Source organism: Seriola lalandi, unplaced genomic scaffold (genome assembly GCF_002814215.2).
Source record: "Seriola lalandi dorsalis isolate HSWRI2012SDOR001 ecotype SW California unplaced genomic scaffold, Sedor1 jcf7180002054301, whole genome shotgun sequence".
Classification (NCBI taxonomy): Eukaryota; Metazoa; Chordata; class Actinopteri; order Carangiformes; family Carangidae; genus Seriola; species Seriola lalandi.
This window is the reverse complement of record NW_019524854.1, coordinates 255,837-272,224: the sequence shown is the minus strand read 5'-3', so window position 1 is coordinate 272,224 and position 16,388 is coordinate 255,837. Positions and strand designations below refer to the sequence as shown.

Here is a 16,388-nt window from a genome sequence, read left to right as displayed (position 1 = left end):
CCCCATTCCCCCTTTACACAACAATAAAATTACATTTGCATTAGCTGTGAGAGAATTTGGTTGGATGATTTATTGAAGCAATCAACACTACACTGGCCAATCCCCGGTCCTCTCACAGAGAGAGAGAGAGAGAGAGAGAGAGACAGACAGTGTGTGTGTGTGTGTGTGTGTGTGTGTGTGTGTGTGTGTGTGTGTGTGTGTGTGTGTGTGTGTGTGTGTGCTGTAGTGATTGGGTGGGGTAGCTTGGAGCTTAGAGAAAGGAAGAAATAGCTTGGGCTGGGGACCAAAGGGGGAAGCGAGGCATGAGCTGTGCAGCGGAGCAATCACCAAGATTCTGCCTTTGATTAGATTAGCATTAAACAACACCCTGACAGATATGACAAATAGGTGCATTAGAGCCTGTCATTCTTCTCTCTTTGGTTTTCTATCTAGCTCTCACTCCTGCTATTCCTTCGTCTCTGGACATTATGGGGCTCACATTCCCTCCGTGTGTCCCACTATCCCAAATCCATGCGCGGCCACTGACAACTGCGCAGATGTGTAATCTGACTGTATTACCTTTTGAGAGAAGATACCAAGTGAATAATGGGAACCAAACAGGGCAAAGGGGTTAAAAGGGGGAGAAGGTGGAGGAAAAAACACCAGATGACAGGCACTATTTCTTTCGAAAACAAAGCTGATAAAAAAGCTGAGCGCAGTGGTGAGAGGTGTGTCATTAATCAGATGTGTTTTTGTTTTATTGGAGATCTTTGATTTTTCATGAGGTGCTTTAAATAGTAAAGACAAAAACAGGCGGGGCCAGAGGGGAGTTATTATCTGTTGTCCTTGTCACTGTGTGTATATGAGGGCAACGGTTTGTGTGTGTTACACTATGAAAATAAGTGCTTCTATACTGAAAAATACATTTTTTGTATGAAGTGCATTTACAAGTAAATATGAAGTACTGTATTTAGGTTCACACGCAGTAACTAAACAGCCATCAGTAGCCTTACGTCTCTTAATGCTAAACAGCCATCCTGGAGTGATGTATCGACATCTCTGATCATTGATCTGCCCACGCCTGCCTATGATCCCTAAATTAGTATTCATGAATCCGGCAGCAGCTAAATAAACTTGGCAACAAAACAGCCACAAGACAACAGAGAGGAGAAGGATAATCAATGCAAAGCACCATCAAATCTACATTATCCCTCCTCATCAGTTTGGCCGAGGACACGAGGGCCAGCGTTCGGGTCAAAGGTGGCGCGGACAGGTCGGCCACCCTTGACCCTCAAACCAATATTTGCGGCCAAAGATGCCTTCTCTCCGGTTTCTCTGCCCTCACTCAGGGATGGGGTGAATGTGGAAAGGTAGACAAGGTAGTGTGGAGGAAAGATAAGACTCTGGATGGCTCACTGTCCACTGTGGCCTGTAGATTTACTGCACCCAAGGTGAGTCTGATCTGGGGGGAAAGTGGAAGACGAGGATAAGGGAAGATAAAGATGCCAGACTTGCCTGTGAACACAGCAGCATGACGAGTTCCACTACTGAGCTGCTGGACTTCATGCACACCAGGCCTAGAGAAATACGAAACAAAGGGAGTCAGAATAAGCAATCATTTTTTTGTGTTTTTTTTAATTTCTTCTTGGATGATTGTTAAAACATAAATGTACAGATACAGACGTGCAAACTGACTGGGATTACCTAACATTGTGCCATCTGCAAGAGAGCAGATAGTATTGATGGGCCTAATGAGCTGACATGATGTTACTGTAAACTAATACATATTTGGGCCTTGTATTACAGGCCTGACTCGGCCAGCATATGTCCCATTGATCCCTAATGGCGATCCCTAGGCTTTTAGAGGGTAGGGGGCCACTAGAGTGTCCAAAGTCTGCTGTAGAGGCACAGACGGCAAGAAGGCAGAGTAGCCTTTGGTCTTTCAGTTGCTCTTCATATGACATGGACACACATGCACACAAACACAAATGCATGTAAAAGCACATACACACACACATACACACACCTCCCCCCGCCTACTCTTCAGGCCCCCCTGCAGCTATCAATCAACTTTCCATTTTGTTTGGTGGCAGCAGACATCCCAAACACTGCTATTAGTGGCCTGGCCTCTGACCTGGCCCCCTGGAAACCTTCAGCACAACTACCAGCTCTTTGCTCAGCACACACTCATCATAGTACTGGATTAACAACAGCCTGGAGATTAGTTATTACATTTAAATGAGGACAGCATTTATAGAACACATCATCCTGAAGGTTTGCAAGAACAGTCGTGGCAATATCATGACATCTTCAAAAATCACACAGTAAACCAGCAGTGGGGACAAGTGCTGCCAGTCTATGTGTGTCCGAATTGTGTCTCCATGATGTTGAACTTACTGGTGCCCTCAATGAGGAGCTCTTGTCCGTGGCTGCCCAGCAGGGTCCGAGAGAGAAAGGGGGCAAAGTCCACAAAGATCTCTCTCAGCAGAGGAGCCGCCTTCTCCAGAGCGTGCTCCAGACGTTCTGAGATACTAAAAATGTGCGAATGTAAGCCAAACAGCATGTGAGCACACAAACAGTACAAGAAGAGTAGAACAAAAATTGGCACACAAGTCTAAATAAATTCAAGAAATTGCCAAATGTAAAAAATAACATCAGTAAACCCTGTTCTTCATGTGAGGGAGAAAAATTGGAATTAGCACAAAGCGACAATCAGCGAATATGCATAAATAATTGATTGTGAACGCTTACGTGCATAAATAGGTGATAGTGTATGTGTGTGTGTGAGTGTGTGTGTGAGTGTAAGTGTGAGAGAGAGAGAGAGAGAGAGAGAGAGAGTGAGAGAGAGAAAGAGAGAGAGAGAAGAAGATGAATCACCTCATATTGGGGGCTGTGTTCTGGGTCACAGGGGAGAGTGGGGGGACAGATGGCAGGCTAGCGCTGGCTGGAACCTGGCCGCCTGCTACAGGGAGAAACCAAAGAACTCTGTTATTAGTCTGGATGTTGGACAAGAATAGGACGCTGCACACACACACGCACACACACACAAACTCACACATACATACAGCAATTCGTTATACAGCCATGGTAGCACATAAACCTGTAAGGAAACATGCCTCTTATGAAATAATACAATGGTCTCCATTCAAATGTATAGAAAAGGGGGATTTATGGTCAAATAGGGACAGTGGGGGTACAAGTATAATTTTATGGTTAGATAGTGGATGATGTACTCCGAGCACAATATGTCTATCATGAGGTTTTCATGATGGAAACCTTTAAGCTGTGCACTGAAAGGCTGATAAGGTTTCACTGTCAGCTGTAGTCATACTTTAAACAGTGTGATCATATCTGGGTGGTGTTTTTTTGTAAAGATATCAGCCATATATAAAACACATGTGCAATATGTATATAAAAGTATTTGTTTTAAAAAATGTGCATGTAATATTTGAAGTGTTACACCTGTGTTGGAATGTGAGATGATAAAAAATGGCTGTTTCTTTTTTCTTTTCTTTTTTAATTGTTTTTCCTCATAAAGTCATTACATACCAATTTACCCCTCTGGACTGTTTTTGTGACTGTTTCATTACACAACTAAAAGGTGCTTTACGACTTCATTCTGGAGACAGAGGCGCACAAGGTACAAAGTCCATGTTTGATTGATCTGGCAGTAAATTTGCTTCCCTATGGCTCATAAATAAGCTAATGCCCAGCTGAATATGGAGGAGGGGGATTCCTCTGGTGTTTCAGCGGGCTTGTTTTTCCAGCCAGGACAGTCTCCAAGCAGGGATAACTCTTAAGGAATGACAGACAGTGCAATGTGGGCTGGAATGTGCGTGTGTGTTTGTGTGCGTGTGCATTTGTGTGTGTGTGTAAGGTGTTAAGCAGCGCCATGTGGGCCTGGTGAGAGTGTCCCTCTCAAGCTGAAATAGCTCCTTCAAACCAAAAAAAAAAAAAAAAAAAAAAAAAAAAAAAAAAAAGAGTGAATGAACGTCTCCATTAGTCCTCCCACTGCTCCACTAAAACACACACACACACACACACACACACACACACACACACTCACAAAGCATATTTACTCAGCACTGCTCAGTGACACCAAGAAACTGATGCATACAGCTTTAACAGTTATTATTCACATGCACACGCAACACACACACACTCCATCCAAGTAAATGCAATATCTCATAAAACCCACACACCCCTTTCTCATGTCACTCCCTCCTTTCTTAAACACACACAGACTCCTCAGCGAAAAAACGTTACACATTTATACAGTCAAACATGCAGAAAGGCGTCAAAAAACGCTCAACATTATTTATTGTCACTGCTGACTAAGTAAATATAAGAGTTAATGTGAATGCCTTTAATTATTTTATTCATTCAACTAAATTCATCCTTTTATCAGAGATCACCGTTATTTAAAATTTTTAACATTGGTATTTACACCAGGAATATTTATTTACTTTTTTTTTTTTTTTTTAGATATTTTAAATATTTGCATTTTATTTTATAATATATTGTTTATATATAATGTTATATAATTATAGATGTTAAAGTAATTAGCTGACTGAGTGTAATTGTAATGTTTCCTGTTGTTCTCTGTAGACTTTGGTAACTGGATTACATTGTGCAAACACAGCAACATTCTTCTGCCAGACGCACAAAGAAGCACAATCTCTAAAGAAATATTGACTTTTTCATAGCAGACTCATCCAGGCTACTACTTAGCTTCCCCTCACAGTAACACTGACTCTTCCACTTGGTGTGTGTGTGTGTGTGTGTTTATAAACTCACTAGCTGCAGAGTCCGCAGGGGTGCTCTGGGAGGCGTCACCAGAAGATACTAAGGCGACGCTGTCGATAGGTGTCCCAGCGGACACAGAGGCAGCAGTGGCTGCTGGGACAGGAGTGGAAGTGCCTGAAGATGGCATCAGGCCGGCTTTCTTGGGTGCAACGACGACACTTCTGTAGAGAGAAATTATTAATTCAACTGTAGCCATGACAGAACTTTTGTAAGAAAATGCTGATGGTGCCAGTTCACAACAACCTTCACAAGACTTTCAGGTACACATTTTGGCTGAAAGAACACCAACTCTATCATCACCCTGTTAGACTGGAGGGGTAACTACAGAGCAACTTTCTGCAGGTGTTCCATTGGTTTGTGGCAAGATGAATGTGACATTTTACAGTCTTTCATCTGGACTACGCTTAGAGCAGAGAAAACTCAAAAAAAAAAAGTCTGTCTCTCCAGGTATCTCAGGCTTTCTGGGAAATATTTCATGTGGCAGGAATCAAAAATTGATTTTACATGCAGTGAAACTATATCAGTAGTTATAGTTACCTGTCATACACAGATCTTTCATTAAAATAAGAGCATTACAGCATCTGCTGTATAGACTAGGTGTAGTTTGATACGAAAGACAGATGAAGCCAGCTTTTGGTGCATATTGTACAGTTGCACTTGCCAAACTGGTATTTCTTGCAACTGAACGCTATTCTTTGAAATAGGGCTGGTACACGTAACTTTTTGATACCTGTGCCAATGAGATACCCGTTTTTGGTATGAACACCAGAAACAATAGTTCTTTGAATACTCTCTTTGATGAACAGCGTTTCTACAAAACACCTTTTTTAATTTAAGATAATGTTGTATTAACATACTGTAAGCAGTTGTACAAGATCTTGAAAAATAAATCACTTTTTAAGCTTAAAGTAACTTAAAAGGTATAAAGTTTAATATATATATATATACACACACCATATTCATAATTATGAAAAAAAAATCCTTTTCATTCATTAATACAATTCTCTGATCAAACTAATCAGCCCAAATTTAAAAAAAAAAAAACTGTGAAAGTATTCTGAGCCAATAATCCTGAAAAACCCTAAAAGCATTTCAAATAACATGTATAATGATAATCTAAACTAAACAAAGCTTTTTAAAAACACAAAAATTAAAATCAATGACAGCTACTTTACATTTTTACACAGTTATCTGGGTAATGTAATGGCACTTCTTTAGTTGTCGCTCGTGTAAAGTAACAGGAAGTGTTTCTCGGAGTGATGTGGTACAACTGAGCGGAGTTCAAGTCGCATCCGGAGAACAGCAGATGGGAGGAGAGCAGCATGCAGATAAGCTGTCAGTTTAAACCAGGGCTCTGACAGACCACTGGCCATATCAAAGAGAGCCTGGACCCGCTTATCAGTGCTGACATAGGGGAAGCAGGGTCTAATCACTGGCTACTGCTCCCTCTCAGAAACACAAACCAATCCAGGCTTACCAAGATATGCAAGCGTGCATCAAATGCACAAAATTTAAATATGGAAAGAAAATACTGTGAGCATATAGACAACAGGACTAGCATGCATACCTGCACGTTCCCAGAGTGAGTGTGTGTGCATGCTTTTATGCACACACGAGGGGATAGTTGAATCTGGCTCCCTGTGGTGCAGACAGGTAACTGGCTGCAGTATCAAAGGCTGTTTTAGGTTGATTTAAGGCAGCTGATCAGATCTATTAAAGTTACTGTGAATGTTAAACCCTGACAGTTGACCTTTGCTTCAAGTGATGTATGATTTGAGAATAACAGAGCTGCATACGGATCCCAGTGGCCTGACAGTTGTGTTTAAAATACAAACACATACTGAGAAGGTCCAGAGTGATGCATAAAAACTGAAGTAGTGATAGAAGCGAATGAAATCTGTTTTGATAGCCAGGAGGGTTGGAAATAAAATCATCTGGGAACTTTTCTTCTGTTTAGATAGCGAGTGGGCTGGATGGTGGTATCAGGGAACCAGGGCGGTGAAGACATGAAGCACCCCAGGTGTCAACAGCAGGAGACACACAGAGGACCCCCGGTGTGCGCAGGCTGCGGGAGAGAGTGTGAGTGTGTGTGTGTGTGTGTGTGTGTGTGTGTGTGTGTGTGTGTGTGTGTGTGTGTGTGTGTGTGTGTGTCCCAACAAATATTTGAATATATGCATATGAGTGTACAAATAAATGCATGAGTGCACAAGTGTGTATGAGTCTGCCAGTGAACATGTACGTGTATATGTTTGGCCTTCCATCTGTTCCCCAGCAAAGGCCCAGTGAATTATTCAGCAGGTCATTAGCCACACTTATCATGAGTGGGACGCCCCAGTCGATTAATCAGCCGTCAGCGGCCCCACTCAACCCACAAACAGGAGCCAGGGCAGTGGATGTGTTTGCGTGTGTGTTCGCTGGGCTGAGGCTAAATTATTTAAAGGCTTTAACCTACAATGGTTAAGTGCAGTAAGCACTGTGATTCCTGTAATCTCCACTATTTCAGGTTTTTTTTTTTTTTTTTAAAGTGCAAGAATGAGTAAGGAAGTGTCAGTGGTATGTCTGTGTGTAAAAATACCATTCTCTAGAGTATTAACCTCAGAGACAGCTCATGTGAGGGAGGGGAGTGTACACCCCCACAGAGCTTTGATCTCTTTCCCCTTCATTTCAAACAGCCCTGTGCATGGAAATGTTCATAATGTTATTCACTGACCATACACACAAACACATTTGCACATACCCTCGACTTTCAAATCAACTCTAATAAAGTCCACAATGTCAAGCTGTGATTGGATGATGATGGCGGCTGGTGTGGGAGGGGCATTACCTGGATGACATCAGTGATTTATGAGTGGAGCAACTGCGACCTGAGGGCCCACAAAGTATGAGAAAAGCACAATCTCAATATTTTTTACGAGTGCGTTTGTACCCACAGGGATATTCCACAGTATGTGGTAAAACATGCAAGGTGTACACTGTATGTGTCGGAAACAAATTGGCTGTATGTCATTTATTAAGGACAAGAGGCAACCAAAGAATAGCAGACCTCGGAGCAGGGGTAGAGAATGTTGACATTTTGTCTAGAGTGGTAAGTTTAATTTTTTTTAATCATTTTACTTTTATAAAATATGTATATATATATATATATATATATATATATATATATACACACACACACATACATAAAAATAATACTATATATGTAAAATACACCCCAACTGGCATGTCTCTACAGCCTATACTGGCTTTCTTATGGGAAGTTTTAAATATTTTAACTGTAGTTTATTTTGTGGTTTAATTCTTTTATAATGATTTAATGTCCAATCCAGCCTTATTTTCAAATTACCACCAGGTCTGTTGTCTACTTGTAACATTAATCTAAATGCCCGATTCTCACAGCCAATGACATAGTTACAGCCGAGCTGCAGTCAGATGTAGGACCACCACTGAGTGTGCTCTCAGTAAATCACAGCAGGTGAACTTGTGTGAATCTGTTTGAATCCACAGGGCTGAATTTGACACAGGCTCACTTTTGCAAATTGTTGATTAAATTATTAAAGGGAATTTTTCACTGTTTTAAGTTCCGTTTTGTGTCCGACATTCTTACCTTCTCCCTAAGCGGTACATTAACAACACTTCACCATCAACAAAACTCATCTGTACATCAACTATCACATACATACAGAGTCTGCTGCCAGGAATGCAAACAACTACACCATGTATATCCCAGTGTCTAACACTCACATATTCTGCTGAACCATGCAGTCTAAATCATCGCCTTGTACAATGACACTGTTTAGTTCTGGTTAGTGTCAGCAAATATTTGCAGACTGGCTGTCATAACAGGGGCATGGCTGAGAAATGGATGGGAGAAATCCAGCAGGTCTCCACTAGTAAATAAATCAGGAGGGATACTTCACCTTGTGACCCACCCCCAGTTTTTATCTGGGAGATCCCTGCTTTTTACATGCATTGGACTCATAAATCCAGTCCTCAGGGCAAGCAGAAAGTTGCCATGTTTTGGCAGGAGATGTCAGTCTAGAATGTCAGCTCCGGCTTGCACTGGTATCACTGGGAGACTTACTGGTTAGTGGGAGATGCTGCGCAGTGATAGTCATTACAACAAGATAATAAACACCGTAGCTATACATGTGGTTGGTATAATTTGTAATAGTAAGGACTAGTGACTGCAGGCTGATAAAGAATTGTAAAGTGAGGGGATTAGAAAATAAATATAGGCTTAAAGCCAACAAATGATATGGATAGTTGGGTAATTTTGAACAAGACACATCAAAATAATTTGGGTGTTTCTGACCGTTAGAGATGTCGCCATGGACTCTGGGAAATTGAGAGCATCATTTTTCACTATGTTTGGACATTTTACAGACTCAAGGATTAACTAAAAAAAAAAGGCTGGATTAAAAGATAAGGCCAGTGATGTTCTATATTTTCATATATCGTCAACAAATCTCATGAAAAGACCAAAATTAACAAAGAATTGTCTCTGCAGCCAAAACCTGTTATTAACTGTGATTCATCCCACTGTGTGTTCCACCCCCATTGTTGAACAAAAACTAATAAAAACGCTGCCGGTTTTGGTGTTTTTCAAGGGATGTGTTAATAACAAAAATATAAAATATTGACAGCCTAATTCTTTAACTGATATCGAAAAATTATCATGATTTGCCACCCTACAAGATGTTCATGTGTGAACACCCAGAGAGTAGATGTCGTCTCCTTTAAAAAGGGACCTGGGAGAAGTTTGACGTCTGTGCCTGGGCTATATACCTTTCATGAAAAGGCTCCCATAGGCAGCGAGCAAGCTGTTAGTCTATGTTCTCCAGCTCTCCTGACGTCCTCTCTTCCTACTGAGTGTGCTCAGCGGACAGGAGCCAGTCTAATCCCCCTGATATGAGGAGCGCCCTGAGACCTGACAAAGCATTCCTCAGATAAAGACACGCGATCACAGAGATGCCGTGGAATTCCCACAGTTGGGGGTAGGCAGACTCACTGCGTCTGTGTGTGTGTGTGTGTGTGTGTGTGTGTGTGTGTGTGTGTGTGTGTATGTGTGTATGTGTGTATGTGTGTGTGTGTGTGCGTATTTGTAAGTGAGCGCAAGAAGAGAGAAACGGAGAAATGTTTTCTTCAATACATGAGAACCTTGACTTGACATCACCCCCATGGAGACTTCTTTCTCCCATCTCTCTCCCTCCCACTCTTTACCGTCCTCCCCCTCCCTCTGCCGTTTGTCTCAGAATCAACGCTCCAAATTCAAACCAGACCGGTGACCATCCTCTCTCACCTGGGTCCGTCTGTGGCTTCAGTACCCCGCTCAGCTTTTGAAGCCTTACTCCTGACTGTTCCCCCCCGCACCTCCAGGGGTAATGCAAATTATACAGCCTTTATGCCAGAGAAAGGGGGAAACCCTTTTGAATGTTAGACAGGGAGAGAGGAGCAGTAGGAGAGATGAAAAAGAAAGTCGTTAAATATCAGTGACACGGTGAAAAGAAACAGCTTCCTGCCAGCTTCGTCTCTCCATCCCAGACATGACTCCTGTTTTCCTTAAGACAGGTTCTTTGTAAGGCCGTTTACTCGGGATGAGGACTCGCATCGACAGCTTAAGGAAAGAACAATGGGAGTAAGAGGGAAAGAGTCGGAGACTTAGATTCCCTGGTTCAAAACGGTTTTTGTTACAGAATGTTTTTCAAGATCCAACAAAGCCTCCTAGGAGGATACCAAGCTGAGATGTCTTCAAGGTCTGACTTTCAAAGGTACCCTGCAGTTATGTTGGGATAAATGGCATGAAACTGTCAACTGTGAAGCTTGAGAGTCACTAGAGTATTCACCATATGGGCTCTTGAGAAACTGATGAAGCTGTCAGGACTACACCCATGTCAACAACAGGGGAATTTCCGTCCAGATTTTTTCCCACCATCAGCAATATGCACAGCAGAAATATAGGATTTCCTTGAAATACCGTGGCAGTATGTGTGTATGTCAATCTATGTTTGAACCTGAGGGCTCACCTATCAAATAAGAACTGCGACGATTCTCTAGCCGCATCGCCCACACTTCCTAGAAACGCTGGTGGCAGCAGGCTTGGGTCCACCATGATATCATCAGTTGGAGCGCTCACGAGGCTGCGCAGAATGTCCTTCACATTCTTGCCCTTTGAATCAGCGGGCAGAGCAGGTCTGACCTCAGACGACAGCGTGGACAAGGCCTCTGAGATGGCGTCTGGACCGTGAGTCACAACAGAGGATGACAGGTCTGCCTCGCTCGCAGCGGCTGAGGTGTGGTCATCACCGATGCCAGAGTCGTACCGCCGGAGAGAGACGCCGTTCTCTACTTCCAATCCACCAGAAATGGCACCGCTATCTAAGAAGACACAAATAATAATGAAGACGTGTGAGCTATAAAGCCGCATCATGAGAGATTAATAACAGCAGTGGTTCCCAACCTTGGAACTGGGACACAAAGGGCTGCAAGGTGATTCACAGGCTAGAAAAAGACGAAAAACTAAACGCTACAACACAAAATTATGTTTGCGGAATCATTTTTTAGACTCAAGAATTTGTATAAATAAATGCTATATTGTTTTATCATACTATAAAAATTATTAACATAAAAGCTACACATAAAGAGGGGAAATTACTCTCTGACTGACGTGCAACCTGAAAGAGTTAGTTTGCATTTGTACTGCTGGAATGCTGGAAACCACTGCAGCACAGCACACAGCAAATATTTCAGATGAAATTTTTTCCTTGGAGCTATTGTATACCTGTGCTCCTGGCAGACTGGGATCGCTGAGGGTGTTTCTTGTCATTGTGGGGCTCCAGGATGTCACGGTACTTGGACACCATGAGGACTGAGATGAAGTACACCACAGCAAGAGCCAGAAACTGAGCCTGCTTACTGTCCTCCTGGAACAAACAACATACACTAAACGACCTGTGTGTCTGTGTGTGTGTGTGTGTGTGTGTGTGTGTGTGTGTGTGTGTTTATATGTGCGTCTTCTTCAGAAAGCAGTGACAGTTGAGTAATTTCATTGGTGCTATGCAGGTTGCGTTATGTGTATACAACATGTGAATGTGGTAGATGGGCATCTCACAATATCTCTGAAGACGACGGCCCTGAGGCGGTTAATGTCCATGTCCTGAAGCAGCCGGTCCAGGTCCCTGACTGGAGACATTCCACCTGTCACTGCATCAACAGGACTCTGCGCACGTGCATGAAAATCAGACCATTACCACATGTTATTGTCTACAAGTGAAGTCCAAAAAGCACATGCACTTCTATACCAAGCTGGTTGTTTAGTTATTCATGTGCACTTCATGGGGTAGGTTAAGGTTTCACAGCTTAGGGAAGCTATTCCTCCTGGGATCATGTCCTTAACATAATGGCTTTTCTATAGAGCCACTGCATTATAAATGAGCTTTAACACCCGGTTCAGGGAAGAACAACATGACTTTACTGGAAGTCACTGTATCAAATCAAAGGGGCAATGACAAAAACCTAGTCTAGTGTAACAAATAGCAACCAGTGTGGTAATATAATAAGACATGAGCTAATGCAATAATACTTGGTTGTTGTTGGTGAGCAGGACAAAGGACAAAGCTGCTTTGGTTTACTCGTGAGTACGGGAAAAGGACAAGGGAGGATTGTCACTGTTTTCAAGTGTAAAAAAACAAAAAAGGCAAAACAACAAGGATGGCCAGTACAAGAGTGAGAGCAAATTACTGATATTTACAGCGTTATTTTGCATTTTGAGGGAAGCGTGAGAAATTTATAGGACAATGAAGTGACGATACGATCTGGATTACTTGCCTGTGCAGAGGCAGACTTGGCTGTTCCCAGCAAAGTGCTGGGCATGGCTGTGTAGTTGGAGGCCGAGCCTTCTGTGCCATGATTAAACTGGGCTTGCTGACACTCCAGACAGTTTCTCACTGCCATTGCACACACTGGGGAGGGACAGGGGAAGAGATATTATGTGACAACATGTAAATAAAGTCACTTTCAGAGAAATATGTAGGAGAATTATGCTGACAAATGCTTCTAAAGAGATGACACCCAAAGCAAATGCATAAAGAAAAATGAAAATGTGAATATCCAGCTCGTAAACTGAGAAAACCACAGGAGGAGCAGCTGAGAGAGACAAAAACAAAGGAGAAAAAGTGGGGCCACAACAAGGTCAGTGCTCTGGCCAACTCTGGCAGCATCATTCACTCTTCCCTGCTCCACCTCTCCTCCCAAGGTCATAGTACAAGGGTGTGCTCTTGAATCACATCCACTGTGCAGCTCCCATAACAAATGACACTGCTGGGGTGTGCACATGCTGAGTAGGCAGCAAGACACGTCCTTCGCCGGAAAAAAAATCTTGTGGTCCGACAAGTTTACGTGGGTTCAGAACTGGCACATTTACCATTTGTAATCTAATGTACTGCTCTCCTGTCTGAGCCCCTCCCAACCCCCTGCTGTTCCATACTTGACAACTGACAAATGTTAACTCTGAGCCATTTAGATTACGAAGGAGGGAATTATTCCGTCTGGAAATGGGCTCGCTTTTTCCATTAGAACTACTCTTTCATACGACCATTTATAAAAAGAGGGGGGAGGGAGGGGTGGAGACGCTAAAACCTTGTTATAGTCTTCCAAAATCAGATTAGGTGCCAGCAATGGGGAGCGCATACCTCATCAAATATTCATTTCATAACGGCTGCTTTCTAAAACTGGACCTGTGGTATGGTGGCATCGCCTTCCTGCAAAAACCCAACCGCAGCAACGGTAGTTGGATAATACCTGAGAGAAGAAGTGCTCTTCGTACAACATGTTTTTATTTTGACAGCCTTTTTGTATGAAACCTTCACTGTAATGAGTATCTAAAAGCAAAAGCAGATACCTACATATGCACCATTACATATATAGAACAAAGCATGAAGAAATTATTTAAATCGGTGCAGAACGTGTTGCATCTCTTTCAAGCAAGTGTGTGTGTATACTGTGTTGATCTGTGTTTGCTGAAAAGGTTCACCATAGAAAATTAATAATGTAAGAATTTCAATATCTTTTATTCAGCTAGACCGAGACTCTGCTTCTGATGCTGTCAGAGGAAACTTTAATAGCCTGGAACAGGAGCCAGAGAAAGGCCTCGGGCTACGCTGCAGTACAGTGCAGCCAAGGCCATTATGGAGAACTCACTACATCATGATAGCAGCCATTTTAGAGTGTTGCCATGCAGAGGGGTTATAATAACAAGATAAGAGAGTGCTGATACGAGCAGAGTGAAAGAGGCGAGGGGATGAGAACAGCAGAGGGAGATGAAGAGGAGGAAGGCAGAGAGGAAAGAGAGAATACAGAAGGGAAGGTCAAAAAGGCTACAGGGAGCCATGACTGGGGCTTATACCAGAGGCTACTGCCGGCTGATATGAGGTGGATCGATGAACAGGGGAGGACAGAGGGCTTAGTAAAAGGAGGCGATAAAAGAAGGAAGTTCAGTGAGTGGACACAGATGAGGAGAAAGACAGCTAAACATCTGGAAACTCTGCAAGGTTGATGGGGGGGGGGGGGGGGGGGGGGGGGGAAAGGGAGAAGGGACAAACAAGGGAAAGAATGGATGAGATACCAAGGCGAAGGCACTGTCGGAGGATGCCTCCTGACGACATGTTCTTCTCTGCTTCTATCTCTGTGAAGTTGAGGGAGCTGGCGAAGATGAGAACATCCACGAGGTTGACGAGGCGCTGTAAGAAGGTGACTGAAGCCTCCACTGCCAGGCCTTGGGATGGCTCAATGTTCTCCAGTTCATGCTGGTAGTAGAGAGAGGAAAAATTACACAGAAATTTAATTAAATTTAATTGATGGATAAGTAATCATAAAAGTACATAAGTTAAGGGGTACGTGACTGGGAACTCCATGTTAAATTTTATTTCATTTATTTTATTTTCATTTTATATAAATGAAAATACATTTTAAAAAAAAAACAAAAAAAAACAAAACTATAACTTTATTTTAATGGTATGTTATTTTAATGCTATGGTATATAAGTAGGATTACACTTTTGCTTTTGTTTTAAAACTAACAATAGAAACATTGATTGTGAAAGTCCATTCTTTAGTAACAATAACATTACAGTCAATTTTTATGCTGGTTCTAAGCCTGAGCATATTTTTTCCAAACTTATGTAAAATAGCCAATGATTAATCACAGCTGTGATATAGAAAATATACCTAAAAACATAATGAACATATTCAACACATGCAACTGAAAACACATTATATTGTATAGTTGTAATTTTTCACATTAACTTTAAATTTAGTTACAGACCACACTAAACTGAATGTAACTGAATTATAATGGAATTGAACATCAACCCGATCGGTTGACAGGCTGGTCAGGTCATTGGCAGAGGCAAAGACTCATGTATGAGAGCCACAGTCACTGAGGTCACACAACAAAAACAACAAACTAACAATGTTAGAAAGCAGCTAACTGTAGTCTAATGCAATAGAGAAAGGTCAATGTGGATGGATAACTTCCTGTGATTGGAGCCTTCAGCTACATATAGAGCCACAGACAAAAGTAGACACACACACACACACAGGCACACACACAGGCACACACACACACACACACACACACACACACACACACACACACACACACTTTAGGAGACTCACAGAAGAAGAGGTGGCAGCAGAGAGCAGAGGTAAAATGCCTCCACAAGCCATGATGAGGTTGTCCACCACCTGGGAGATGAGGTGTATACTGTTGTGGACAAACACCACGTTCTCACTGCTGTTCACAAAGTCCAGAATTGTCTTTGTGGAGTGACTGAGAGACAGGAGAAAAAAATAGGAAAGATGTTCCACAACAAGCTTAAAACGAGAGCATGTGTTTGGTGAGTAACAACACAGTAGCTACCGTACAGATAAACTGTGTTCATAGTTCTTCCTGGTTTGATTACACATAGATAACTGCTAACCTTACGGATGAAAATGTCCCACAGTTTACATGTCTACAGAATGTAATGTCTATTGGTCGACCTCGACAAGTGCGTTTAATAAACAATGAATTCCACAGCATCAACAGATACTTGATTTTTTGGTTAAATGTAATCTGAAGTTCTGCTTTAGTCCTCAGAGACATGAAAGCTCAATAAATCTTTATTCCATTAATCAATTGACAAAATAATTGTTAGCTTAAGCATTAGCGAAGTCAGAGTCAGCAAATCGGTGCTACCCTACCTCCTCCACATCTGGACATCTGTCTCAATGGAGAAGAGCAGGTCAGTGAGGAGGCGTTGATGCATGTGGGACCAGCGGAACTCTGGGATGCGAAACATGGTGGAGCGAGGAGCCGAAGTGCCGCTCTCTCTCGGCTGACCCGACGAACTTCCCCCTCCCGCTGCTGCTGCTGTCGGCTGGCCTTGGCTTGTCTCCTACAGAGAGGCATGTGCAGTACACAATGAGCCATAACATGACGTAGGCCTGTGAGAAACTTTTCTATTTAATTTGCAGCAAAAAATAAACATTTCAAACCTATAACCCATAACACATTGTAGTGAATTCTAAAAGATCTAAAAGAGGAGGGACTAGGAAAAAGAAAGAAAA

The 16,388-nt window shown here is 42.4% G+C and overlaps 1 protein-coding gene across 4 annotated transcripts in view; it reads right to left on the bottom strand.

Moving 5' to 3' along the window:
* Window positions 1-16,388, bottom strand: part of lrba (LPS-responsive vesicle trafficking, beach and anchor containing) — a 179,846-nt gene that overhangs the window by 113,358 nt on the left and 50,100 nt on the right. For 2 of the 4 annotated variants that reach the window (XM_023406305.2, XM_023406306.2), the window contains exons 23-33: window positions 16,023-16,216; window positions 15,456-15,609; window positions 14,405-14,585; window positions 12,610-12,743; window positions 11,894-12,001; window positions 11,564-11,705; window positions 10,809-11,160; window positions 4,777-4,946; window positions 2,857-2,941; window positions 2,377-2,510; window positions 1,495-1,556 (exon numbers count right to left, since the gene is read on the bottom strand). In XM_023406305.2, coding sequence (XP_023262073.1) covers window positions 1,495-1,556; window positions 2,377-2,510; window positions 2,857-2,941; window positions 4,777-4,946; window positions 10,809-11,160; window positions 11,564-11,705; window positions 11,894-12,001; window positions 12,610-12,743; window positions 14,405-14,585; window positions 15,456-15,609; window positions 16,023-16,216 — 1,716 coding nt within the window. The remainder of the gene's footprint in view (window positions 1-1,494; window positions 1,557-2,376; window positions 2,511-2,856; window positions 2,942-4,776; window positions 4,947-10,808; window positions 11,161-11,563; window positions 11,706-11,893; window positions 12,002-12,609; window positions 12,744-14,404; window positions 14,586-15,455; window positions 15,610-16,022; window positions 16,217-16,388) is intronic. The other 2 variants (XM_087174014.1, XM_087174013.1) reach the window with 2 other exon arrangements.